The sequence below is a fragment of the Carassius carassius genome, chromosome 46 (genome assembly GCF_963082965.1).
Source record: "Carassius carassius chromosome 46, fCarCar2.1, whole genome shotgun sequence".
NCBI lineage: Eukaryota > Metazoa > Chordata > Actinopteri > Cypriniformes > Cyprinidae > Carassius > Carassius carassius.
The window spans coordinates 5,892,650-5,913,607 of NC_081800.1; the positions used below are offsets into that span (position 1 = coordinate 5,892,650).

The following is a 20,958-nucleotide window of genomic DNA, read 5'->3' on the forward strand; positions in this document are numbered from 1 at the left end:
AGAAGACGTAATAAACTACAATACCCACGATCCACCGCGCGTCGGTCGCACAGTGACGTATGAACATTTCGCGGGCAGAATCAAAAGCACGCTGTTTACTATATATTCAGCAAGCAAAGCTCGCCAGTAACAACACCAGTAAGTGATGATAATAAGCTAAATACCTCATATAATGATAGATGAAATACGCTGTATTATGACAACGTTTTAGTTGAAAATATCTTGATCAAACTGTGTTTGCAGTCTACATATATGATTAACGTTGGGCTGCTAATGAAGGCAAACGCGCCGTTATGTAATTTGTGAACTTATTGTGAACGTGATGTGTCAAAATAAAATGTATATTGTTCGCTTAATAGCGGTGTTTCGTTCTTGCAGACAGTAGTTATGCAGAGAGTGAGTCGTCTGAAGCGGGAGCTGCATCTTCTGAGCGCTGAACCTCCTCCAGGAGTCTCCTGCTGGCAGACCGAGGGACGGCTGGATCAACTACAAGCCCGTCAGTCTGTCCTCACACTTAATTCTGACCATATAAACAAATACATATGAAACACTGACAGCATGCCCTCTTCTGCATTGCTCCTGTTTGATATAGAGATTGTAGGAGGTGCAGACACTCCCTATGAAGGAGGTGTGTTCACACTGGAAATCAACATTCCTGAGAGGTGAGACTATTAAATGATCTAACCATCATTATGTTGTTTCATTAAATTGATTTTTGACACGCGTTTGAAGGAATAGTTAATTCAAAAATAAATTTTCTGAAAATCGAATACCCCTTTTCTCCCAGCATGAACCGGGTGTTAGTTCAGAGCCAGTGCTATTTCCGGTTTGACTGGCGAGCCTTTTAAGAACCGGTTCGCCTTTCCACGCGCTACAGAGCCAACACAGATCCTGGTCTTACGTCACTGAATTTGTCTAATCTTTCCCAGCAATGCTAACGCAGCTGTGCCAAACACAACAGGCTTGTTCGGGATGCATCGGCCCTTTGCAGACCGATTTGCACACGACACCAAAGCACCGCGTAAGCGATCCAAAAGCATAGAGAAAGTCCAATAGTGGTTGACCGATATGTTTTTTTTGACAGCCGATATCTTGTAAAGCGGGGGGCACGATAGCTGATATAAAGCCGGTATGATAAAAAAAAAAACAATTATTATTATTCATATTTAAGAAATTTGAAATCATTTGACAATGGATATAAAAAGTAAATGTGTAAAAGAAACATGCTTTTACTTTAGATGACAGTATTTTCACAAAATAAATAAATATTGAATACAAATATAATTAAAAAGAAAGTGAGCACTGCAACCAACAGGGCACTCAGTATTCTGGGAAGTTAGTGTGCACTTGGAATCCTATTTTTCAAATAAATCCCAGGTAACCCTCTTTTTACATACAGGGAAAATGACATGAATGTGACAGTGGGCAAATACATAAAGCGCAGAGTAATTTGATATCATGAGTTTAAAGTTTAAAGCATTCAATTCACATGGACCGACCATCATGCAGAGAACACGTGGCGAACGAGAGAGAGTGTGAGCACTGTGTGCTCAGGCGCTGCCGCTCTTAGCGCCATCAAAATAAAAGTCCTGCCTCGAACACATCGGCCAAGAAAAATGACAATGGCGACCTTGGGGATATATCGGTCGACCACTACTTTCCATTCACTCCCTCGGCACCCTGATGCCACACACCGACTGGTCTGTGCAGGACCGATTCATCTCAAACAAACATTCAAAAATGGCGGTCAAAAGTTTCTGTTTGTCTTGTTGGTCACGGTAACCCGCCCCCAGCCCCTGACGCAAGTGGTTCTTACTTCTAGACCAGCAATGTTTTAGTGCTACTTATGAACCACTTTTCCTGGTTCGGAGCTGGTGCTTTGGGTGTTGAAAGACAAAGAACCGATTTGAACTAGGCTCAGACTCTGAACCAGCACTCAAACTGCCTTGGTGGAAAAGGGGTACAAATTGTAGATGAGTTTGTTTGTTCATCAGAACAGATTTGGAGAAATGTATCATTACATCACTTGTTCACCAATGCATGCTCTGCAGTGAATGGGTGCCGTCAGAATGAGAGTCCAAACAGCTGATAAAAACATCACAATAATCCACACCACTCCAGTCCACCAGTTAGTTTTGGGAAGTGAAAAACTACGTGTTTGTAAGGAACAGATCAATCATTAAGATGTTTTTAACTTCACACCGTTGCTTCCGGTTAAAATACATGTCCTCTAGTCGAAATATTGCTTTCTCCAGTGAAAAAGTAGTTTTGTCTGAGTCAGGAGAGAAATATACCCATATCAAGCACTGATTACAAGCAGTCCAAAACATGTTGGTGGATTTAAATGTGAGAGACAACAGGAGATGGACATTTTCAGTGAAGGAAGTACGGTTGTGCTGATAGACGATGTTGTCGCCGATGGCTCGTAGACATCACGATGTTGCACCGCCGATGTCATCGTCCTTCTCAATGTTACATTGTAGACATCGTCCGATGCCAAATTTGTAGACATTACCCAACACTAGGAGGAAGCAGTATTATTGGTTATAGACTCATTTTGGCCAGAAGCAAAGGTTTGAAGTTAAATGTCTCAATTTGTCTGTAATGCTACATTTCTTCAAATCTGCTCCGATGATGAAACAAACTCATCTGCAACTTGGATAACATGAGGGTGAGTACATTCACAGCAATTTTTTCATTTTTGTTAGAACTATTCCTTCAACACTTCTCATGTTTGAAGGTATCCATTTGAGCCTCCAAAGATGCGTTTCCTGACACCCATCTATCACCCCAACATCGATAATGCAGGACGCATTTGTCTTGATGCTCTGAAGCTGCCACCAAAGGTAAAGGCTGAAAAAAAAAATACAAATAATTGAACCCAATCCTACATCAATACATAGGATTAACTATCTTTTTGCAATTTTTTTTTTTTACAGTTTATACTTTTGTTTTGAAGTAAGAGAATTGTAGTGATTAACTTAATGCTGTGATTGTAAACTAGTCAACTGTCAGATGTTAATAATATAGTTTTGTTTCAAAGGGAGCCTGGCGGCCAGCACTCAATATTTCAACAGTGCTCACCTCCATACAGTTACTGATGGCCGAACCGAACCCTGACGACCCACTCATGGCTGATATAGTGAGTTTTAGATGCGTTCCCTCCAGTTTTGGAGGTTAAGTGTGGAACTTTTGGAATTGAAATGTTTCTTTGAACAGCCCTTCATAACGTTGTCCGAACCAGTGGCTTAATTTAGGTGTAGGATTAGCCATTTGTACAAACAATGATTTTATTTTGTGTCTCTTTTACACTTCTGACTGTTAATTTGTGGAAGCCCATGACTGAATAAAAAATAAAAAGGTTAATTGTGACTTTATTTCACAATTACACTTGCAATACTGACTATCTCACAATTGCAAGTTTATCTCGCAATTTTATATATATATATATATATAAAATCGCAATTGCAAGAAAGTCGGAGTTGCAAGATATAATCTTGCATTTTTGAGAAAAAAAGACTGAATTGCGAAATATAAACTTTCATTTGTGAGGAAAGATACGTTTACAATTATGAAATAAATAGTCACAATTACCTTTTTTATTTTTATTCAGTGCAGTAAACGAGTTCCATGGATATTGCTCACACATTGCTCTTGAAAATTAATTTTCCTGACATACTTTCCAGTCCTCAGAATTTAAATACAACAAACCACTATATCTAGAGAAGGCAAAGAAATGGACAGCTGAACATGCAATTCAGAAGAACAAGGTAAGATTTGTGCTTTTCAGGACTGTCTTATATTTAAACTAGCAATAGCAAAGACCATTCACTGACATTACACACTCCCCAACACTAGGAGGAGCCAGTGTTCTTTCATTGCTTCAGTCTGATTGCACGGTTTCTCTTCTCTTGTGTTTAAAGGGTTGTGTGGAGACAGAAGAAAAGGCTCCCGAGAATAAAAATAAGAAAACTACACACAAGAGAGAGGCACTTAGTGCACAGGAGAATTTAGAGCACACCAAGAAAGTATGCATGTAGTAGGCCTATATTTTACAAATGACTGATTTTAAGTTTATTATACAAGTTATTTCTTTGTGGTAATAATTTCTTTTCTTGTATACAGTTGGTGAATTGAATGTAATAAAATATATATTAACATTACACTACATTTGCATCTCCCTGAATTAATTTCTTAATACACATAGTATTTTATGAATAAAAGTCTTTTAAAAGGTATACCATACTAGATCAGAGATAGTTATATTTTAAAATACAAAGACACGGAAGTAACTATGCGACATTGCCATACATGTTTTAAGCAAAAGTTGCAGAATTATGTCTGAAAATGAATTCACTATCACAAATATTATTTTGCAGTTGTAATGACCGTGGATAGCTGTGCATTTGTTGCTGCCATAAAGCAATTAACCCTTTTCATTTGATTTTGTACCCATTTATGATTTAGAAACTCAAGTAAAAAATAAATAAATAATAAAAATGATCTACAGTTATACAGACCATATACAACTGTCAGAATATAAAGTATAATTATGGTAATATATTAAGAAATAGCTAGGTACTGTGCTGGGTATTTGGGGTAGGTAAATAACCCCCAGTGGGGGTCTTTAGAATATTTGAATATGTCTTATTACTGCTTTTATAACTATCAATGGATGGTCACTAACTACATTTTTATGCTGTGTGAAATGTTCACACGGTTCCTTATTTAACACCAGCAAAGTGTGTCGGAGTAGCAGAAGCCACAATAAGCATTGACTGTTTTTAACTAGACGTTTATGTTAATTATACTTGTAGTATAGTTATATAATCATAAACGTAATTGTGCTATTGCTATCTGTTGTTAGAAATTCACTCCCAGATAGCACGCCTAGAAGTAAGTGTACATCGAAACTAAACCGTCACAAGATCTGAAGCCCTGAGTCTACTTTAAAAAGAACATGAAATTCTACCTGTACTGTATGACTTTACACTGGATTAAAACACAATAACTGGACCATGCCTCGCTTCATAGTCCAACACCTGTCACTTCTAGGGGCGCATTTCTGTACTGAATAGAACTGAATGGATTACACACGTCAGTTCTTCTAAGGCTAAACCAAACCTTGGAGTCTTAAGTGAACTGAACTAACTTTAATTTCGTCTGTTGTTTTGTTTACTAGTTTTGTTTCAGGGCAATTAATTTGCTGGTGTTTGTTTGCTGCTGCTTTTTCTTCTTAATGCAATTCTCTGTTTTTTTTTTCATGAGTAATGTTCTTAAAATTTGTTTTGTTGTGTGCATAGAAATTCTGTCTGTCAAAGTGATAGGATATTATCTGGATGGTTGGTGACCAAGTTCTTTAAAGGGCACAGTCATATTGTGGAGGAGAATGAAGTGAAATTGTGCAACATTATGCAACCAAAAATTCTTCAAAACATTTCAACAAGGTGCAACAGTAGACTACTATTTATATGCTGGAAGCCTTTTGGTTCAAATAGGCTGCATATTATGTTCCGCCCATCACATAAATGACCCATCACTGGGGTTTAATTGAAAACATAGTGCCTATTATTATTAGTGTTCCTGTAGCTCAACTGGTAGAGCATTGCCTTATCAAGCGAAAGGTTGTGGGTTCGATTCCCCGGGAACACATGTTAGGTAAAAATTGATAGCCTGAATGCACTGTAAGTCGCTTTGGATAAGAGCATCTGCTAAATGCATAAATTTTAAATTTATTATGTACACATCTGAGCACCTAACGAGGGAGATGAGATGAGAGGATCTGGATGTGATTCCAGCAATTGTTGCACTAGCGTGACTACTGAGCAAGGACCTTGAAATTGATCAGGAAGTAAAAAAACAACAACTAGTAATAATAGTTTAAATATGATTCTGTTGTTAAGAAGGAATGTTTTATGACCAAAACACAGTTTGTCATGTCATATTTTAATCTTTTTTTAAACAGACCTATGCTCATTTAAAATGATTCCGTGTTCTGGTGTGCACAAGCACTGAGTTAACTGTTCTTGAGTTTTTAAGTGAAAACAAGGCAAAGCTTTATTGTAAAGGACATTTTTTTAAAGTTTGTCATAGCATAGTTTCATATTTGTGTCTTTGTTAAACAGATCTGATATATGTTCAACTGAAAAGATCTGATGTTCTGGTGTGCACCATGCTCAAGCGCTGACAGAAAACCATTGTTCAGTGCTGGCTCAAATATCTTGGACAATAAAAGAAACAGACTGTACTCTGGTTGAAAAGCAGTCTATCGTTTTCTGAAGTAGCTAAATGTATACTTAATATAGATAACAACAACACTGTCTTTATTTGTTAAGTTTATTAAAGAAATATTTCCTATCATATGTCAAATATCAGTTAATGTTGTTAATAAAAGAAATATTGGACAGCAAAAATCACTTTTGAAGATTGTCATGTTGTTTTCTTTTTCTTTTTTTTTATCTTGTATTTTTTATTTTTGTATTTTTATTTTTGCCTCTCTTAAATGGTTGGACAGGTGAATGTTAAATGGATCCAATCCATGTTCAGTGAAATTAATTTAATGCAGAAATAAACTAGCTAGTACTGTATAGATCAAACTCGGCCAATAGTTAAACACAGATGAAAATATTTTTCTTAATAAAAATATGAAAACAAGAGAGTCACGGGAAGCACTTTAGAGTAACCCAAGAAAATCTTGGAACATCTAAATGATGCTGATCTCATTTTATCCTGTTTATTTTGTGACAGGGTTTTGCGTTAATTGTTGATGAAAATGTAGAAGTAGCCTACCTTTGAACATTTTTACATGTATTTCTTTCTTGAATTGTTCAGTAGTCTTCAAGACATACATTTATGAAACTAATAACTTTATTAAATCATTCTTTGTCACATGTATACAGAAATATGAAAATATTTACATCCAGAAGTGTCTGTTGTACAAAGATCTTAAAATTTTCAATATAAAAATTACATTTTAATATACATTTAATATAAAAAGAATATAAATCAATAAGGAAAAAAGGTATAGCATGCTAGATCAGAGGTAGTTATAGTTTACAATACAATAGCTAGCCTACTTTACAATCTGTAAAAGATCCTGACCAAGCTTTATAACAACCAAATAAAAACACTCATGGTTCTTAATCTTCAGTTCATAGCGTCGACATGTTCAATATATTTTATGTTTTGCTCTACCTTAATCCTGTGGACTTGACAAAAAAAGATTAAAAAGTAAAAAATAACGTGAAGGTCAAACATAGTCTATGCAAGTACTGTACATGAATGCAAATTCTTCTAGTCATGCAAACTTGAGTTTAATGCAATGTTTAATACTGAAACGTGTTGCATTGCAAATTATTACAAAAACGTTTGAAAATTTTTGTATGTTTAAATTTTTTATATTTATTGCATTCTCAGAGTTACTGTCCTGTGGATTATGGTATGAATTAGGTTAATGTCTTCTGTGGTGCACTTTTACTTCTGTCATGGTGGAGCAACAGTTGGAAGAAGTCTGTTAGTTAAAATGAGTTATTAACATGTTTATAGCCAGCTACCTGTTACCATTAATGGAACAAACTCTTGAAAGGTACCTCTGTCACCCCTCAAGGTTTCTTACTGCTACAATGCATGCTTAATATATACATCATGAACTGGAGCTTACAGAGCATTGACCAAGCCTTTTGTGTACTTGCAGAGAGTATGTTTCTGGCAATATGTTTTAGCTTATATGGTTTTTGTCATTGTTTTTCAATAGACTAAATGTTATTTGATGATACGCATTTACCTTCCTGTCCTTTTTTTATTTTATTTTTATTATTATTTTAATTATTAATTCACTAGTGGAAAGTAAGCAAGTCATGACTTGCAAATAATTAAAGATACTTTGATATATACACACTTGGAAATGAATGCATAAAAGTTTGAGTACATAAGAATTGAACATTTTGTAAAGACATTTTTCACATTGAAATATTTAGATGCATAACTCCTGGATTGATTTCTGGTTTTGCATTACCAACAACATTTCTTTCATTGGATTTGTCTTTTTGTTACTGTCTTGTAGAAGCAGTGTGAATTTGAATTTTTATGCCAGTACAGTACTTTGCTTCATAGACGTCCATTGTACGTACATAATGCATGACTTTTTGTTTCTTGTTTAAATACAGTCAAAATATATAATTTTATTATTTTTCTTTGAAAATCAATATTCCATGGATGGAGATTATATTAAACCCAGAACATTCCTTTAAACCTAATTACACAAACAAGTTACAAAAGCTGAATGATGATTTGCTTTTGAATATTTTAAGATTGTTGCTTAAATTACTTAAGGGCCCACAAGATGCTTAGGCTTTCTTTCCTTTTCTTTAAGAATGCCGTAGCAGTTGGAACAGTATGGTTATATATAGTCCCAAATTAAAACAGTTCATTGTTGATTAGCTCTGAAGGATTTTAGGGGTCAGTTCATATGTGGGCTCATGACTCGTGCTAAAAGGGTCCTTAAACATTTTAGAGTTTAAGATAAGAATTAAAAATGAGTTGAGAGATGCGTGGAGTAGTAGATTCCAGAGAAGGAGGTTCCATTATGAGTGTCCAGTCCACTGCTCCTGAGGTCCTCTTGCTCTTTGAGTCCTGGTGTTGACCTGACCAGGTTCTCTGCAACATTATCCCTCTTTGTTGAGGGGTTCATCTGCATCTGGCATGGGATGAGAGGCACTGAGGGTGGGCTAGAAAAACGGGCAACTGTCTCTGAGTTTGGTGCCGATGAACTCTTGAACCCTGCATCTGCTTCAGGGGGAATAGACACCAAGGCTTGGGTGGAGTCATACGAGCTTTTCTCCGTGTCAACAGAGACAAAGGAATCCATGTTGCGGTCATGATGGAGGTGAGCTCTGCTCAAAAGCAGGCGTGCATCTTCACGGAAGTGCAGATTGAAAAGGAGGTAGAGCAAGGGGTTGATGCATGCAGGAAGAGGCAGAAGCACCAGGACGACTGATTTGACAACTTCCTCGCTCACAGGAAAGAGTCCCAGAAGGGAGGAGAAGGTGAGGAAGGCCACGGGGCAGTAGAGAAGGCAGTTGGTGAAGATGAGCCAGGCTACGTGCTTGATCATGGCACAATCCCAAATGCTGTCAAACTCACCCTTCATCAGGTCCCAGTACAGTTTGATGTAAGTTCCAGTGATCACCAGGAAACACAGGGAGTTCATCATTATCAGAGCAACCATGAATCCCAACGTTGAAGGTTCGCCGTTCGGCAGTGGTGATGGCATGCAGAGCGGGGTTGCCCCGTACTCCCCGACCCCAATTAGTGGCAAAGCAGCGACTGCCAACGAAAGTGCCAAGCACGCCACTGTGGCAGCTTGCACACTTCCCAGCGAGGGTGACTTTCCATAGGCTCGAGTGCACGACACGGACACGCTGCACTGCACTGCAGCCAAGGTCAGGAAGAGTATGGAGCCCTCCGAGGCTAGAACTGAAAGAAAGCCTGTCGCTTGGCAGCCTGCACCCATTTCCCATTGAGCACCGTGCAGGGCAAACTCTCCAAATGTCCGGGCATCAACCAATGCCAATGTGCCAGTACACAGGCCTGTAAGCAGGTTGGCACCACTGATGGTGCCAATGATAAACTTAACAGGGGAGAGATAGCTGGGGGATGCAAAGACCGTGATGAGGAGAAGGCTGTTTCCCATCAGCGAGACCAAAGAGATGAGCCACATGCCAAGCCGGACCACCCAACTGTCAAAGAGGTTATCACATGGTTTAAATGGACCTGAAGGGGTGAAATGATAAAACAGAATTTAAGCAGAAAGAACACATCACCTTGAGGCCTATTCACACCAAGACCGAATTTTAGTAAGGACAATGCACAAAAAAAATGTTATAGGCTACAAATTAATTTTAACAAAGTTTTAATTTGTACGAATGAAGCACACTTTTTTTTTGTTAACTTGTAAGAACATGTAAGATACTGGGGAGTACTAAATGGTTTTGGTCCCAAAAAATTGTTTTGCAAATATCTTGTAGATAAAGATTGTCAATACAGGGAAAGATAATAGGCCACATTTTCCTTGCCTTAATTTATTTTTCTTTTTTTCTTTTGAGTATTTTTTTAATACACAAAAATACATTTGACTATTTCAAATTAACTGAATCACATAAAATAATGTAAATATTGCATTCTAGTACTTTATTTAATTTTTTTCCTCTTTAATGGTCCTATAAAAATGCAAAAATAAAAATCTAGAACAGCTGTTTTAAAAGTATCAGGTTATAGCTGAAACTAGCTTACTTAGTTTTTTTTTCCGTTTCTTTTCTGTTTTTTTTATTTTATATATATATATATATATATATATATATATATATATATATATATATATATATATATATCATCAGAGCATTATAAAATAACAATAAAGTGAAGTGTTGGTGGATTTGGAGAAGCATGCATCATTTTGGTGCGAACACTGTTTGGAAATATGTCTTTCTTTGCCATGCTTGCTGTTTAGTTCGTTTGTACTTGATGTGAACAGACCTTTACAGTCTTGATGGCATATGTATGACCTTGAGTTCAGATCTGCTGCTGGTTGAATTTACCTGGGATGGGGGTACACTGTATGCTGGTTTGCAGTTTGGACTCTCCAATAGCTAACTGGAATTCCTCTAAGTCAAGGTCATCTGCAAGTGAACACATGACAAGCATGAAACCCCTTTGGTTTGTTCTTATACACCAGTACGATGAATCAGTCTTCAGTGTTCTTCAAGATGACATGATGCACTCAGTCTGACAGAAGACGAATCACCATGTTATGGACATCTAGTCTGCTGGAACGGATTAATTTATCTAAGGGCTTTAGCGCCACTCAACACCTTTCACATCTCAGTTGCAACTTTCCATTTCTCCTTCAGTGTGCAATCAATCATCTGACTTTGATCACATTCTGGTTTTGTTATTTTCCGATAAGCCAAATGGTATGTTTTGGACCATGAATTGTTAATGTTTATCTAATTTCCCATTGAGTGTAATTACGGAGAGCTCCTTTCATGTCTGAAACCTGATCAGATCACATCAAGGAATGCATTATTTCATCTGTCAAATACCTGCGGTTACTGTAAAGGCCCTGACATGTTTCTACTGTGCTAATTAAAGATGAAGAGACTGGCAGATAGAACAGAGCAGATAAAAATAGACAAACACACAGTGTGGAAAACCACTACAAGTGGTGCTTTTATGCTCCTTTTATATGATGGATGCGTTTGTGTTGGGTCAATGTTTTCATTTTTGGTTACAGGAACTCTGATAAAGGTTTAGTGCACAAACTTGAGTGTCTTGGAAACTTGCCCCAATAATTTCAACCTAACCGGTTTCTTCTAGCTGTATGGCCACCTGAGGAAATCCACCTGTTCTGTCCAGCACAGTAGTATTAACATCAGGGATCCAGATGCGCTCTCCTGCAGATTTTTGCTGCAAACCTATTCAAACCGAACAAGCTAATCAAGCTCTTTAGGATTACAAGAAAGTTGAGGTGCGTTTGGTCAAGGTTGGAGCTAAACTCTGTAGGAAAGTGGACTGTCAGGGCCAGGGTTGAGATCCCCTGAATTATTTGGTACTCTAAGGTAAACCATCTGTCCAATGTTTGGACCAGGGGTGTCCAATCTTGGCTTTATAGGGCCACTGCACTTCAGAGTTTATCTCCAGCTTGCCTCAGCACACTTGCCTTGAAGATTCTAATATGCTGAGTAAGAGCTTGATTAGTTAGTTCAGTTGAATTTAATTGGGCTTGGCGTTAAACTCTACATGACAGTGGCCTGGTTTAGACCATTGGTCAACTTTTGATAGGAAGGTGTACTTCAAAGAATCCCATGTTTTATCATTGGTAAGTTAAAAGCAATGGTAAATCAACTTTTTTTCACAGTTACAAAAAAGTTGAATAATGTTGTCCTGATCTATGATATGGCCTAGTGAAGTTTGCAGGACTTACAGTTGCTGTCAGTGTGAATAGGTAACAGGGACAGAGCTTTCTTCTGGAGATCTTCCTCTTCACTGCCCATCTGTTCTTCCCATTGGCTGACTGCTTTGTAGCTTTTACAGGCTCCAAAAACACAGCACTGATAGGCATATGGCATCTCGATAACCCTGTTTCAACAACAGTTACACAATGTAAAAAACCAAAACCAAAATAATTTAATATGTTCCACCAATATCATTATACCACATATTTTATGTTTACAGTATATCAACAATAAGTACATACTGCATCAGTTTGAGGAAATATGAAAACTATAAAAGATCTCATTTAAAAAAAAGAAAAAAAAAAAAAGAAAATCAGAGTTGGAATGATTCATCAATCTGCAAATGATGCGTGAAGTAAACTAGCAATAGAGTACATCTAACCACAAGGACTTTTTATATATATTTGGGTCACAGTTAAAACTGATTCTCTTTCATTTGCTTTTGTTTAATCAGTTTTGTTTTGGGAAATGGTAATACTTGAAACCTCCCATTTTTTGGGGTGCTAATGAAATCACCCAAGTACTTAAGACTGACGTTTTGGAGCGTCTCCAAAGCCCTGAGCTGCTGATGAATTGAGACTGGATATTTATAACGGCCTCTCTGTATTGTGAATTCTTGAAATAATCTTTCTGCCTGTCTGATGGTCTTGCATTGAGCCAGATATTCTAGGAAACTTAAACAGAAACCGTCTATTTGTACCAGTGAACAGAATGTTCCTTAGGCAACAGATTATCTTGAAACTGTCAATTCTATAAACAGTTGAACGTTTATCTGAAAACAAATTAATAAAATAATATATATGATGTGTTTTTCAGCTGTTCAAGGCATTTGTGTTGTGGGAATCAATAACCACAAACACTTGGTTTCACATGAAAGTATTTTAAATCTAGCTAATCCATTGTTGTGCGGGATGGCGGAGTTGATTGACTTTGTGGGGTTTTTGGTTTCTACAATTGTACCTTATGTTGGGGAAGTCCTGCTCTCTAAAGGAATGTGAGAGTGCCATATTTCCTTTCAGTTTCAGATGAGTGAGGCTTGTTAGCCCAGTGAGCGGGAGACTGCTCAATCGGTTCCCAGTGAGATCTCTGGATGGAGATAGGAGATACATATGGATCATCATGTGTAATTAAAAATAAATAAATAAATATATAAATAATTCACTTTCAGATGAAGCTACTCTTGAAGTACCTACTTAAAATGTCCCATATCATACCATCACATAATTTTGTTTAATCATGTGCTAACATTGTGCTTTGGGGACCTTCTGTTGGAAATCATGGTTGTAGAATTATGAGGATCTAGCATCTATTAAAGTGAAATTGATACCCCATCATACATGCTGTGGTTGAAAAGGCAACCATCACATTGAACCATCACACTTTTGTAGTTACTTGTTATCGGCCGACGAGTCAGTGATTTTATTGGATGCATGATGTCAGTTCTCCTCAAGTTCACAGAGGTGCCCTAATACCAGAGGAACCATATACATTATAAAATAAATACAACCTGATTTAATATTTTGCTAATATTTTGGAATTCAAAAGGTTTTAGACCCGAAAAAATAAATACAAATAATAATAATTATATATCAGTATTTTGCAATAAAAAAGGCCTTTAAAGGATTTTAATGCAGTGTAAATCCAACAGCACTTGTTGATTGGAGAAAGTTTTATTTAAACCGACATGTTTTGGCACGCAGGCCTTGAACTTTTAACCCTGATGAAAACTAGAACATGTCAGGTTAAATAAAACTCTACATGTTCCAGGTTCCAGATTCAAGTTACGGTCTATCGACAGCATCTTTGGCATACAGATACATATTGTTTTTACAACTGAGGGATGAGTCAAAATTATTTTCTGTGGTAGTCAACAGCATGCCGTTGACACTGTCGTTGGAGCTGTACTTGTATTGAGCCCAGAACAGTCAAGAAATATTGCTGGTTTTGACTTTCTCTACCAGTGTTTTGCCTTTTCCATGCACATTGCTTGCTAGTGAATTTGCACAAGAAAAAACAGAGGTCTGTAACTGCTCATTCACCGCTGCACACATTTATCAGCCACACTCTGTCACTCTTTATCACTCTTCCTTTTTCATTCATCACTTTCTTAACTTAATGCTGCTTGCATTTAATTACCTGTGACTGACGATGCACATCTTCACCTGCTGTGCAGAGCGTTTAACCGTGATTACAGCCACAATCTTTACACTTTGAGCCAACCAAAGAATTGCAAAGATGACAGAAACTCCAAAATGTGCATCATGGATCCTCCGTGTTTGTGCAAATGGTATGGTTGTGCCAAGTCAGTTAAATAACGGTCTTTGTACAACAACACAGACATCTAGACTCTGAGTGTGTGATCTTTATCTTCATGCACTGGCACTGATTTGCATTCATTATACTCACAGTTTAATGAGCGACTGAAGAGAGGAAAAGGCATCAGGGTGGATGGTGCTGATCCTGTTCCAGCTTAGATCCCTGTAATGAGATTTCATTTGCTCATCTGTCATCTTTCCTTTTGTCAGAATTGTTTTTTTTTTCTTCAAAATCTTGGCAGCCAATATGAACGTTTTTATTATTCTCAAGATTTGACATCTGAAAACAGTCTTGCTCTCAAATTCATATAACAATAATGACTATTTACAATTTTAGCATGTGATTTTCTGGCTTTTGGTTGTGCAAGATGTTTACGGGTTAATTTGTGTAGAATGTCTTGGCCTCTAGAGGGAGGTATTGGTGAATATATATATTAAAAACAGTGCATGCCCTTGCCAAGATATAAATATTCTCAAAATCTTTCTCTCTCTCTCTCTCTCTCTCTCTCTCACACACACACACACACACACATAATTAAATTGTTCACTCAAACTGTTCTGCTAATATGATTTGAAATGAAAATGTGCATTAAATTAGAAGAATGCCAAATAGAGGCTTTTTGGGTGTTACGCTTACAGCCGGCAGAAGACGAGCATGTGTAGAGTACTCACAGTGAGCGCAGAGAGCTGAGCTGTTGGAATGTGTTCTTCTCAATCTGTTTGATCAGATTGTGCTGCAGGCCTCTGCCGAGTCAAAACAAAACAAAAAACTCATATTACCGCATCACACATACATACACTATGGCAGACATCATACATGGCAACCATGAACATACTTGAAATCTTCCCAAATAGGGACACCGATGGATTTCTACACTAATGACTGTCATTTGTCAAGTACTATGTGGGTTATTTGGGGCTCTTAGAGTTCTAATAGATATCTCTATAGAGAGAGAGAGAGAGAGAGAGAGACGCCTGAACTCACATCTCCTGAAGAGAGGCACAGCGGTAGAAACTCGGCAGCTCTTCGATGGCATTGTGCGACAGCTCCCTGAAAACAAACACATGTAGATTAGGACTGTCTGTAAATGCAAGATTCCTGAAGAGTGCTGACAGTAAAGACTGCATAAAATATTCTCAACCAGATAAGACTTCTTTATCTGACACATGAAAAAAATATGGAAATATGCAAATTGTATAATGAATTTTGTTGTAAGGGTACATTAACATGACAACGCTGTACTAAAAAAAATTTTCTTTGCATATTTTTAAAAAAAGTTTTGCATACAGATGGCATGACATCAGTGTTTTCACTAATTCGTGTTTTCGTAGTTTACGAAGAGATGATAACTGTATCGTTTGAAAAAAGTTTGCATTTTCAGGCCCCCAAATGATAAAATTAGATTTCCTACAAGTTCCGGTTTTGGCTGAAAATGGTGTTGTGTAAACATCCTCTTAGAATACTTCCTCTTTTATGCCGGTTTAAAGTGTAAACATTTTTCACATACTGATCATTACACAGATAAATTATAGACTTAATCAGTGAGCCTCACTGATTAAGTCCCACTGAGGCAAGTCAGTCCTCAAAGAGTCTATCTGATTGTAAAATGACCAAACTGTTTGTGAAGATGTAACACTAACATGTTTCAAATCTGACAATGGTATGATTTTGCATCTTTAGCTCAAATTATGATCTACAATTCTCCCATTCTTCTACATATGTATCATCTCTCCCTGTTTTTGACATGAACAACAACAACAAAAAATGGATCTATAGATTTCTTAATGTTATTTATGATTACATTATATTTTCCCCTCCTAATTATTTGCAATTATTTTAGTGTTTTTTTAAGTCTTTATTTTTATCCAGTTAGTGTATTAAAGTGTTTATACAAGAAGAAATCTTGGAGAGAGAATATGTGGATATATAGAAAGAGAAGGGCATGTTAAGCAGCTACTTTCCCCAGAGGTCTAATTCTTCACTTAACAGTTACATAAAGTTTCACTCGTCCTACAGGGCTTTCTCTAACTGAAAATGTCCACCTGGAAGTGGTTTCTCTAGCAAGCAAGAGGTAAAATTTCTAAATGATCTAGAGTAAAAATGAATCAAATAACTTTTCAAATTGTTTCAGACGCATTGCACAACTAATAAGAAATGATCACATTGTTCTCTTAGTAAAGTTGGCTAAATATCCAGATGCTGATGTTTAGAAGTTAATGTTAAAAGAGGAGTTTCTTGAAAGTTTGGCTACATTATAATACCTCACGGTGAATTTGAACTCCCTTTGCCAGCTCGGATCTTTAGGAATCGTTTAGAGATGAGCTATCGAATGTGTTTGTGTGTTGCAGGTGCATATTTGTGTTTGGAAACTCACAGCACTCTTAATTTAGGCAGCAGGTGGCAGAGATCAAATGGCAGGCCGGTTAGTCCAGCTCGGGTCAGCGTACTGAGAGAAAATCAAAGAGGAGAGTTTACACTGAATGTGTGCGTGCCAAACAGCAGACAAACAGGTAGTTAAATCAATGTGCATGCACTGCAATACATGACTTAAAAAAATGAAGAAACTGAGATTTATCCATAAAACAAGGTTTGCTAATGAAAATACAACATTAAAGATTTTTAAAATACATTGCATTTTTGTTTTAATGGAAACAAAATTTAGCTTACTTTGAGCATCCCACCCAGCCCTTAACAGTGGCTTGAGAAAGTGGTGCGACCAAAGCCCGTTTGAAAACCCTTCCCCACTAACTCTAATGAACGGTTTAATTCTCTGTGCTTTTAGTATCAGTAATTAAATTCCAGGACTCATAATAACTGATCATTCACCAGTAAACATAAGTGCTCGGTTCAGAATGCCTGTGCATCTTTTTAACCTTGTACAAGACTCGCTGACATGGTGAGAGATCAGTAAAAGCATCTCTGTTTTGTCAACGGTTATTCCTTTGTCCTCAACGGTGGGAAGAACTTCTCGAAGTCTCTTAAGTGAAACTGATCCTGCATGAAATGGGGACATTTGATCTCAGACTCACAGAACTTGCAGGCTGCTGGTTCCTTTCAAATCGGGAAACTCTCGGATCTCAGTGGCCCCGTTCAAAGAGCTAAAACGAGATTAGGTAACTCATTAGTGAGGCTTGTTCTGCTCATGAAGATGTCGTTCAGCAAAACCACAGGGATGTCTACTGGGACCGTATACACTTAGCTCTCCATCATCTAGAGGCAATAATTTTCCATTTGATTCAAAATAACACTCGCAACACTACCCAAAGTCAACAACGGAAGCCAGTAGAGTTCATATCAAAATAATGGAGGATGAACAGACCTGAACAGATCTGTGTAATTGGAGAGAGATAAATTACTTTTTATTAGTTTTATGAAATGCTAAATCTCATATTTTGGCATTTATAAGGTTATAATTGAATCATGCTGTTATTTGGAGACAAATTACTAGTTTAATGTTTACTTATGAGAGATGTGATGGCAAGAGGCTAGCAAGATTACAGTATTCATCAGATTGAAGGTGATGATGAAATGGAAATTATACACATTTGCCAATTGGTACTTTAGAGGTGCCTTATAGGAAGCCAAACTGCTCTGTTTAATCATGTGTGTGTTATCATTTCACCCATAGACTTGTACTTACAGTGTGTGTAACTTTGGCAAGAACTGAAATGCTGATCTGCCAACAAAATGAATAGGATTTTCGTAGAAATGACTGAAAAGAGAAGAAAAATACATCTTTTGTTAGAAATTAGATAGTTCATTCAAAACGACTGTTCAGTTTTGACAAGGCTATATTTACATTCTTTAAGCAAAGAATGTCTTTAAGCATTAATAAATTACACGGTGCCATATCCTAATGAAATCTTCGTTAATAAAATTGAATATATGCTGAGATATAACTGTTCCTTGTACTGTATGGTAATAGGGTTGACAATGTTACACTTTATTTAGCGATTATGGAAGGAAATGGTTATTTTAAAATATTATTTTAAGAATTTAATGCTGACAGTAATACTCACATGGTCTGCAGAAGTGGGTTCCCCACAAATGCTCTCTCGGGAATGGCCTTAATGTTGTTGTTATGGAAACCCCTGTAAGACGCACAGAGAGTGAGAATACAGCCATCTGCACATTTGAACACAATCCACTATGGGAAGAAGAAATCCAGTGATCAAGACCAGCTTCGCAGAGTGCTTTTGCTAACTGCATCTGTTCCGTATATGCTATAAATTGTAGCGCTGATGTGCTATTAGGAGTGGCCGCGAATTCAACTACTGAAACAGCTTATAATTCATCATCATCTGCCGTCACTGTGTATATACCACGCTAAAGTTAATTTATGGCACACACGTTGCCAGCAAATTGTAATCTGAAAATTCTAAACAGTCTAAAATAATTATGCGTGTAAAATAAACAAGGTTATAAGGGTGCCTTTTTGGGTGCTGAAAATGAATTTATCACCTCGGACAATCGAGTACAGTTGAATTTTATCTCAAACTCTTCCATAAGCACACGTGTGAGCCATTTGGTTGCGTCAATTCACATTTGCCCATGTAAACATCTTTTGTATCTTACACCTGACAGGAGGCAGTCCAAAAAAAAACACTTTAGGATACTTGAGAAGGAAGGACTTAAACACTCATCTCCCAAGCATCTGCTTTTTTCAGGAGACTTGTGCTTGAGAACCACATTCTAGGGACTAAGCGGGATTTACAAGGAGCACGAGGCCAGGCCAAGCGGTCCACTTTAAAGGAAGCACACTGACGCATGTATGCTGGGTAAGTTAGTCTCGGTTACTTACAGTTCCTGAAGCTTGGCGAGTGTGCGAATGCCCACGGGGAACTCCTGAAGGTCATTGAAGTTCAATTCCCTAGAGAAAGGAGACCAACCATAAGAGCATTGAGAAACACAAGCTAAGAGAAAAGATCTTATGAAAAGATTTACATAATTTTTATGACTTGATAAGCATAGCTATGTGTATTTTTTATGTTGCGTCTTGCATAAGGCCTTTCGAACATCAATTAGCTGTCTCGTCACATATTAGCCCAACTGTTTTGACATTTTTATTTGATCTTTCATTCTATGTGTTTGTAATATAAGCAAACACTTAAGAAGTGTGGTTCCAATCAGTCAAAATCCCCCTCAGTGACTTTGTGGGTTTTCCGTGTTGGTCATTCCTTGGAGACCAAGACAGCTGTTCTAAGCTAATCTAATGTGACTTGACCTCTCCTCTGCATACATTATTTTTGTTGTATGCATTTCATTAGCCTTCTAGGAAACCTGCATCCAAAAACCGTGCTTGAACCAAAACATGGGCGGTTGCTAAGGGCGAGTGGCCTTTACACGCAGGTGCAAGAACAATGTGTTTATGGCCATAGTTTGCATGTTGTTTTCCTTGGATCTCAAAATTCCTTTTCATCTCCAATTCTTTTGGAGTTTTTCAGAGAATAATTATTGGAAAAATCCTATAATTAAACAGAAGATTTTTTTTTTTTTTTTTTCACAAACCCTCTCTTTTGCCCAGTAAAGGCGACTGGACAGCATTAAAATGTACCTTTGGCCCTGTATCTCCTCCTAAAGGCCCAGGTCTTAGTCATATCATCCGCTCCCCGCAGTTACAAAACCCAACACTGAATGTGTTTCTTCATACCCATAATTATATGTCTTAGCCCTTTGTGTTAAGTGTATGCTTTCGAAAAAGTTCAAATGTTTATATATTTTAGTCTTTATTATCTTTTTTTAAGGGGAAAAACGTTTCTGGCAGGTGGCCAGCGCGTTTGAAGTGCGCTTGTTGAATAGGGGTGGACCTGCATTGGCTGCCATCCAGAATGGGCGAAGCACTTGCTTAATACCAGTGTGTGTGTGGGTGTACGTGTGTGTGTCTATATGTGCATGAGTGTGTCTGGGTTGCACAAGAGTGTTAAAGTGAACTGAACTTGGCATAAGTTTGAGGTAAAAAGAAAAACTGTTTAAAGAGATTGTTGACATATGACAAATTCGCTAAAAGCTAAAAGCTAAAGCCAACAAAACTGCAAAAATAATGCATTTTCAAACATTGTCCAACACAAAGATAGCCCTGCCCCAAACTTGAGCCATTGGTTGAAGGGCTTACTTCTACACTCTTAAAAATAAAGCTTTCCAAAAGGGGGATTTCACACAGATGCCATAAAAAAAGAAAAAGAAAATATTGTTCCCCGAAGAACCTTTCAGTGAACAGTTCTTAAAAGAACCGTTGTTTCATGAAGTAAAAAAATAAAAATACCTTTAATAATTCAAAGCACCTATTTCCACTATGAAGGACCTCTTGTGGAATGAAAGGTTGCATGGAGCCATCGATGCCAATAAAGAAACTTTTTAAACAATATGAGCAATTTAGATCATATGAATGTGAATGAACATCTTTTTATCAGTTAGTTTGCTCACTTCTAATGAGTCATGTAAGTGTTTAAGCAATTTCCATCAAACACTGCGTGGAAATCCACTCACACTTGCAGCATATAAATTGGGCTGCATATTCGAGACTGGGAACACGCTGCTGTGGTAGAGCCGTGCCATGTGGTTCTGCCATGTCTACATCCTGGTTTTGTTTAGAACATCCATCAGTCTTGTTTGGAGACATTACTTTGATATG

At 37.3% G+C, this 20,958-nt stretch overlaps 2 protein-coding genes across 2 annotated transcripts in view; one reads left to right on the top strand and one right to left on the bottom strand.

Moving 5' to 3' along the window:
* On the top strand, positions 1–4,163 carry ube2t (ubiquitin-conjugating enzyme E2T (putative)). Its single transcript, XM_059540498.1, has 7 exons — positions 1–138; positions 379–496; positions 593–662; positions 2,741–2,846; positions 3,044–3,142; positions 3,687–3,770; positions 3,924–4,163. Exons 2-7 carry the CDS (start codon positions 388–390, stop codon positions 4,038–4,040), a joined length of 585 nt encoding a protein of 194 aa, XP_059396481.1. The 5' UTR covers positions 1–138; positions 379–387; the 3' UTR covers positions 4,041–4,163.
* A 3,831-nt stretch (positions 4,164–7,994) lies between these two features.
* The window catches only part of LOC132129221 (leucine-rich repeat-containing G-protein coupled receptor 6-like), an 86,472-nt gene continuing 73,508 nt past the window's right edge, over positions 7,995–20,958 (bottom strand). Inside the window, exons 7-18 of the mRNA XM_059540735.1 lie at positions 19,129–19,197; positions 18,347–18,418; positions 17,968–18,039; positions 17,357–17,425; positions 16,702–16,773; positions 15,312–15,377; positions 14,999–15,070; positions 14,418–14,489; positions 12,972–13,097; positions 11,981–12,135; positions 10,596–10,676; positions 7,995–9,771 (exon numbers count right to left, since the gene is read on the bottom strand). Coding sequence (XP_059396718.1) covers positions 8,528–9,771; positions 10,596–10,676; positions 11,981–12,135; positions 12,972–13,097; positions 14,418–14,489; positions 14,999–15,070; positions 15,312–15,377; positions 16,702–16,773; positions 17,357–17,425; positions 17,968–18,039; positions 18,347–18,418; positions 19,129–19,197 — 2,170 coding nt within the window. The 3' untranslated portion in view covers positions 7,995–8,527. The remainder of the gene's footprint in view (positions 9,772–10,595; positions 10,677–11,980; positions 12,136–12,971; positions 13,098–14,417; positions 14,490–14,998; positions 15,071–15,311; positions 15,378–16,701; positions 16,774–17,356; positions 17,426–17,967; positions 18,040–18,346; positions 18,419–19,128; positions 19,198–20,958) is intronic.

Bases quoted from the DNA above. Each gene is read 5' to 3' on its own strand.
- ube2t (XM_059540498.1), top strand. From the start codon at position 388: ATGCAGAGAGTGAGTCGTCTGAAGCGGGAGCTGCATCTTCTGAGCGCT. The intron at 497-592 runs GTCAGTCTGTCC...TGTTTGATATAG, and splicing joins GCTGGATCAACTACAAGCCC to AGATTGTAGGAGGTGCAGAC. The intron at 3,771-3,923 runs GTAAGATTTGTG...TTGTGTTTAAAG, and splicing joins ATGCAATTCAGAAGAACAAG to GGTTGTGTGGAGACAGAAGA.